This window comes from Neolamprologus brichardi, chromosome 9 (genome assembly GCF_056152115.1).
Source record: "Neolamprologus brichardi isolate AB-2024 chromosome 9, ASM5615211v1, whole genome shotgun sequence".
NCBI lineage: Eukaryota > Metazoa > Chordata > Actinopteri > Cichliformes > Cichlidae > Neolamprologus > Neolamprologus brichardi.
This window is the reverse complement of record NC_142112.1, coordinates 41,095,377-41,102,703: the sequence shown is the minus strand read 5'-3', so window position 1 is coordinate 41,102,703 and position 7,327 is coordinate 41,095,377. Positions and strand designations below refer to the sequence as shown.

General features: G+C 46.6%; 1 protein-coding gene across 4 annotated transcripts in view; it reads left to right on the top strand.

The window, feature by feature from the left end:
• LOC102779429 (receptor-type tyrosine-protein phosphatase mu-like) overlaps positions 1-7,327 on the top strand; it is a 166,578-nt gene that overhangs the window by 113,283 nt on the left and 45,968 nt on the right. For 2 of the 4 annotated variants that reach the window (XM_087846658.1, XM_087846656.1), the window contains 3 exons: positions 897-1,015; positions 2,732-2,806; positions 6,696-6,722. In XM_087846658.1, coding sequence (XP_087702784.1) covers positions 897-1,015; positions 2,732-2,806; positions 6,696-6,722 — 221 coding nt within the window. The remainder of the gene's footprint in view (positions 1-896; positions 1,016-2,731; positions 2,807-6,695; positions 6,723-7,327) is intronic. The other 2 variants (XM_087846659.1, XM_087846657.1) reach the window with 1 other exon arrangement.

Below are 7,327 nucleotides of genomic sequence, written 5' to 3'. Positions count from 1 at the left end.
GTGTGTGTGTGTGTGTGTGTGTGTGTGTGTGTGTGTGTGTGTGTGTGTGCCTGTGTGCAATCGGACAAATGCATTTTCTTTATTCAGACTCAGAATAGAAAGAGAGAAAATACAGACGATGGATGCGAGGATGCTTTAGTCATTTAAAGATGCTTTTCCTCTGCAGTGGTTACACAACACACACACAAACAGAACAAAGTGAAGCCCCAGCATCGCTTCTCATTTAAGCTCCTCTAACAAAACTCGTCTCACTTTCAGAAGAACTGCAGAAGAATCAAAGAGTTGAATGGTCTTTGAGCTGAGATGTCACTCACAAGCTTTTAAATTTGACCAAATATTCGAAAAAATGTGTCAGAGGTTAGGAGTGATGAGTGTGAGAGGAGTAACGATGGAGCAGCAAGCGACGTTTAATGACTCGTAAATTTAAAAAGCATCACTAACTCACAGGTTTACAGCTCAGCTTCCACTTTAGGTACGGCTCATTAAAGGAGCTCCATTCAGACCACCTTAAGAGCCTGCTGATCTAACAAATGCAAAGCCTCCATTCCACCTTAAAAGACAAATGGCACATTGGAAACTCTCACTGATTCCACTTTAACTGAGAAGCATCTGCTCATGCTGCCTTAACACATGGCTTCACAGAGAAAACTCTTACCACCTTAAAAGAAGTGTTCACACAGCAGGAATGTAAGTTACTCCATACCGCCTTAAACCCAAACACCATCTGTCTCACCTTAATGGAGATAATACAGCTATAAAATCTCTCTCATGTCACCTTAAGTGCCGAAAAACAGCCTTGTTCATACCACCTTAATAGATAATAAAAAAAGAAAAATCAGAGTTTGAGGGAAGAAAACTTTATTGAAACCTCAGCTTTTTTTTGTGTGTGTCGGCAGGAAGTTGGCGAAGAAGAGGAAGGAAACTCTGAGCTCCAGACAGGAAATGACCTTGATGGTGAACAACTCCCAGCACACCACCATGGTGGACACGCATGTGCACACGCTGAACGGACGCAGTGAGTACATGCACGCGACGCACACAAATGCTATCGCTAATCCTATCTCTGACAAGCGGGTGAGACAAAGACTTGAGTCGAGTCGCTCGCCCACAGGTCGCACAGACGACGCAGACTGATCTCCAAACGCTTACCGAGTCCACACGTTTTCTTTCAAAGTAAGATCATTTCGCTGATGATTCATGACGTGATAATCCCGTATCTAAACGATAGCAGTGAGTCGTGGGAGGAGCTCAGGCTGTGGTGTGGTCGGTCATTCCATGACTTCGTGTTCTGACTCGGTTTCCACGGCAACAGTGAAATCCTATGTTTTTGCTGCGTGGCTTAGGACGCCGACCAACCTGAAAGAAGACAAGATCAAACCCAAGCAGGTGGCGTCCTTCCTGCCGTGAGCTGAAGGAGGCAATGTTTTATCGCAGCGTAGCGGCCGTCAGAGGGCGAGGCGGCACCCTTCTCCCCAGGCTCCTCTGCTCGCCGTCTTCCTCTTTATTCTGGAGCATGGCGTGCAGCTGCGAGTGCCTCCCTTGAGGAGACGATTTAAATTAAGCACAGACATCAAACACCACAGACCCTGAAACCATGTCTGCTTACAGGAGCCTCTGATTTAATTTAACCATGAGAGTCTCAGGTGTGTAACTGCGCCCGAAAACAAGGAGGTCAGTCAAACGTCATCTTTGGATCAGTCAGTAGACGACAACAAGGGAAGAGCTGCTCACAACAAACCAGGCTAACAGACCTCTCCTCCAGCATCATTCTGGTTATTAAGTAAAGCTAAAACTACAAACCAGTGTAACTGAAATAAAAAGTTATGCTCTTTATTGATCTGCTCAAATCTTCCAGACCAAAGATCCTGAGAAGGTTTTGGTCCATCTGTGTGCTCAGACTGAGACGACTGAAAGTCTGTGGCTTTACGACCACAAAAAGAAGACTGTCTGAAACTGAAATCATCTAATACAATCAGAAAAGATTCAAGTGACAATAAAAAATTATAAAAGAAGTGCTGCAAATCTCTAGTAACTCTGACTTTTATTAAAGTAGAAACCCAGTGTTCATTAAACAACTGAGCAACAATTTCAAATCATGGGTCAAACTCCAGGTACAAGTGATTCATAAAGGAGTACTGAGGATTACAGCTGTGGTCTCTGCAAACAGTCCTAACGCCCTTCTAACATACTGCTAACATGCTAATGCCCTGCTAACGCGCTGCTAACGCGCTGCTAATGCCCTGCTAAGCTGTTGCTAAACGGCTGCTAATGCAATGCTAAGCTGTTGCTAAACTGCTGCTAATGCGATGCTAACATACTGCTAACCAGCTGCTAACCAGCTGCTAACATACTGCTAATGCCATGCTAACACGCTGCTAATGCCCTGTTAACCTGCTGCTAACGTGCTGCTAATGCCATGCTAACATACTGCTAACGCGCTGATAATGCCCTGCTAATGTGCTGCTAATGCCATGCTAACATGGTGCTAATGCCCTGCTATGTGCTGCTAATGCCATGCTAACATGGTGCTAATACCCTGCTATGTGCTGCTAATGCCATGCTAACGTATTGCTAACGTGCTGCTAGTGTGCTGCTAACATAAATGAAGCAATAATTAACCATCACTGAGACTTTCCTTATGAAGTTGCAGGCGGGGCGATGGGTGAATCAGTGACTGTAAAATGGAAGAAGCAGGAAACTTTAAGTCTGCGTTTCTGTTTCCTCTATGCAGCTGTTTCATCTCCGTCCTCCTTCACCCTGAAGACAAACACCATCAGCACCTCCGTACCAAACTCCTACTACCCAGGTAAAAACACTGAGATGCCTCCTGTCGACATAAGAACTGCTGTCAGAGTCGCTCTGTCTGGTCTCGATGTAATGTTTTCATTTGTAAAAGGAGGCAGACTGTCTCAGACTGTCTCAGATGTGCAGCAGGGACCAGTGTCCACCAGATGCATGAAGATCGATGCTGAACAAACAAACAGTCACTGCAGGCACTTACTGCACACCAGCAACAGTTCTTTGATGAGTCTCAGAGACACGTCTTCCACTGTCGGCTGTTTTTACACTGCTTCATCTGCATGAACCTCCACCTGCTGGTTCCTCTCCTTACACCTGTACACAAAAATGCCACACAGATTCTGAGAGGCATTTGGACGACGATCAGTCCCTGTGTGCTAATATTAGCATTCCCCAGACATCCATCCAACAACACTAACATTTAGATTGACAATAATTCATTACAATAGTGGGGATTCATTACAGTAGATGTCTTTCTCAGCTCGATGTAACTAAATTAAAGGATGCAGTTCCTCCACTCTTACCTTCTTCAAAGCCTTCTGCCAACACACTGCAGAACAGCTACCTAACGCTACTCATCTTGACTCATCTTGTTAATAGTGTTATAGCCTCATTGGGTACAACTCTGGATACTGTAGCTCCTATGAAAAAGAAAACCTCAAATCAGAACTACTTGACTCCCTGGTATACCTCAGATAATTCAATTCAATTTTATCTGATAAGCACATAACTCGTAAGCTAAACATGTTCTGAAAAGTTTATCCGAGGCTGGGTCTCAGGGCCAGCAGCCAAAGAAGATAAGGCCAGACCTCACTCTCCCCAGCCACCTCCTTATCTGGGGAACACAGAAGCCAGCCGAGAGACGCAATCTCTCCAGAGTAGCCTGGGTCTGCCCCGGGGCCTTTTCTCGGTAGCAAAAATCCAGAACACCAGGAGGCGCCGAGGAGGCATCCTAGGGTGCCCGAGCCACCTTAACTGGCTCCTTTAAATCTAGAGGAGTAGTGGCTCTACTCTGAGCTCCTCCTGGATGGCTGAGCCCATCTCTATCTCTAAGGGAAAGGCCAGCCATCCTCTGGAGAAAGCTCATTTCCACTTGCATTAGCGACCCCATTCTTTCAGTCACTACCCAAAGCTTGTTACCATTGGTAAGGGACGTAGATCCACCAGAAACACTCAGCTTTTAAGCTTAGCTCTCTCTTTACCATGATGGACTGGTGCAGCTCAGTCCTCCCGCTCCCCTCACTCGTGAACAAGAACCTGAGATACTTAAACTCCTCCACTTGGGGCAGCAACTCCTCCCTGACCCGGAGTGGGCACTCCACCCTTTTCCAGCTGAGGACCATGGCCTCAGACTTGGAGGTGCTGATTTTCAGTGTGAGCTGGAGGCCACCACCTGATGAAGACAACAGAGCCCCCATCATCTGCAAAAAGCAGTGACGAGATTCTGACTCCACCTGAGTAGAAGTAGTTTGGCTACACCCGGATATTTTGTCAAAAAAAATCGGTGACCAAGCTGACAATGTGGACCAAGCTCTTTCTTGTATAAGGACCAAATAGCTCATTGCAGTGGGCCAGACACCCCATACTCCAAAATGCCTCCCAAAGCATACTCAGAGGACTTCTCCAAGTCCACAAAACGCATGTAGACTGTGGGCACACACCCTTAAATACCCTTGATAGGCTAAAGAGTAAACCGCATATTTATTCTTTCCCCAGGAGGCTGAAGAGTGTGATCCCCCCCTGCAGATATTAAGGGTGTGTAACTACTGTAGTGTGTACTGTGCAATAGTACACACTACAGTAGTTAGGAGTTGTACAAAGATATCCACGGGAAGGAATCATTTCCTGTGTCGTTCAGTGGTGCATTATGGGTAATCTCAGTCTCTCACTGAACATGTGACCCTCAACCTGCTGCCCCAGCATGCAGCACTGTAGAGGACAGCACTGACCACAGCAGACTCACAGAAAATCCTGAGCATTGTCTGGTAGATGTTGCAGACCTCAACTGCCTCTGAAAACAGAGTCTGGCCCTTCCTGTAGCGTGCACTGGTGTTTTTAACCCAGTCCAGTTAGTGTGTACTCTGAGGTATTTACAGGTCTATCCACCGTCGTCCCTTCCCACCTTGTCCAACTTACCACCAAGTTGTAACGGCTGCCATTTTCCTTGTGAGTATTTATTACACGGCGTGCTGCGGGGAAAAGCCTGTTCTGACGTTTGAGTCTAAGGTTCATTTGGAGCACCGTGAACTCTCTCCACACTCTGTCACGTCATTCTTGAAAGAGAGGTTTGCCGTGTTCGAGTCTGTAGTGGGGCCTCGTTAGTGCCATCATTTGCATAGTACAGTTTTCTGGTCCATGTCAGACTGTTTATAACCAAACCATGTTCATGCAACAGAGGTGACCACTCCTTTATGGTCCACCATTTGTTTGGACTGCTCCTTCTGTTTGAGCTAACTGGTTCTGCCTCGTCTTCACTGGCCATGCTGGGATTTTCTGTGCCTGCATCCACATGTTGACCAAAGTGGATTTTGCGACACCATGAAACAAACGATAGAGTATAATATAAAACGATTTTAATTTCATCATCCGATATATTTCGTCATATCGCAAAGCCCTACATCTCAGCCTCTCTCATCGCTCGAGTGTCCAGGACATGTGGTCGTAGATCTGATGATATGATTACACAATCGATCATCAGCCTGCGTTGAGGTGAGCTGGATATATATCTAGCTGGTGCATCTCAACCTCGTTCACTAGCTCAGGTCCTTCCCCACCAGAGAGGTGATGTTCCACATCCAAGTTGCCATCCTCAGGAGCATTGATTGGTCTGGCTTGGCCGCTTGGCCAGCACCAAGTACATACTGCACCCAACCCCTACAACTCCTCCTATGCGTGGTGGGCCTAAAGGGGGATGGGCCCATGTCCCCTCTTGGGGCTGCGCCCAGCAAGGGCCCATGAGCTAAGGGCTGGCCACCAGGCACTGTGTCTTGGGCAGACTCTCCACGCCTGCCTCCAGGCGGGGCCCTGGTAACACGCAAGAGTCTTCTGAATGGCTCTTTGTCTGTGCCATGGTAGACCCTACCAGTGGGCAAAAGCCCCCCAGCAACATAGCCCGCAGGATCCCTGGGACACACAAACCCCCTCCACCATGATAAGGTAGAAATTTACATATTTCTTCAATCTAGCTTCAATCTAGCATTTCCACTTTAAATTAGATCATCCATCCATCCATTTGCTTCCGCTTATCCTTTTCAGGGTCGCGGGGGGCGCTGGAGCCTATCCCAGCTGTCATAGGGCAAAAGGCGGGGTACACCCTGGACAGGTCGCCAGTCTGTCGCAGGGCCAACACACAGGGACAGACAACCATTCGCACTCACATTCATTCGCACATTCACACCTAGTGACAATTTGGATAATCCAATTAACCTATCCCCACAAGCTGCATGTCTTTGGACGGTGGGAGGAAGCCGGAGTACCCGGAAGGAACCCACGCAAACACGGGGAGAACATGCAAACTCCACACAGAAAGACCCCGGCCTGATGTTGGAATTGAACTCAGGACCTTCTTGCTGTGCGGCAACAGTGCTAACCACCGTGCCACCGTGCTGCCCTAAAATTAGTTAGGGCAATTAGTTAACATTCATCCAGCAGTCAGCCAACATCCAGCTGATGCATTTTAACCATTTAGTCAACATTAACTATACTCTCAACCAACATTCATCTACCACGAGCCTAATATTATCCTGACAGCTGGTGTTCACACATTAGTTAGCCAAAATTGAGCCGATGTTTTGCCTGCAGACATGTAGCGAGCTGACTGGTCTTCTTCTTCTTTTTCTCTTCTTCTTTTGTCCTGTCTGTCCATCTGTCTGTCTGCTGCTGTGTCCTGATGGCAGATCCCTTCGTACCGACAGCCATTTTGGGTGAGACACCTTTCCTCTGTTTCCTCTGTTTCCTCTGTTTCCTCGATAGGCCAGATGTGCACAGGTAGACAGACAGGAAAGGGACAGTCAGATGGTAGGAAGTGGACAGAGCTGAGGCCTAGAATAGAGAGACAGGTGAGAGGAGACGAGAGACAGAAGGACAGATATTCTGACTTTCATCCATCCCTGCTTGCTTCTCGTTCGGCTGCTTTTGGTTCTTTCCTCCTTTTGGAATCTTGTTTTTGTTATCTTGTTCCTTCATCTTTTACAAGTACGATTTTGTTTCAGATCATAAAGTTCTTATTTATACTCTTCTTTCTGTCAGTTTGTATGTTTTTTAGTTTAATTGATTAAAATATCATTTTTTATTTGCCTTTATATTAAATTAACATTTATTTTATTGTTATTTTCCTTTCATAATGGATTAAATTTGTGCATTTATCTGTTTTGGTTTTGTTGTTTTTGAAACTTGATGGTGGGCTTCACTCCATCCCCGCATCCACAACATTCCTGCGTGTTGTGTTGACGTCACGTCTGTCTGTGACTTCCAACCTCTGCATGGGCACAACACGCCACGTGGACTGGGGGGAGGAAAACCAAAAGTT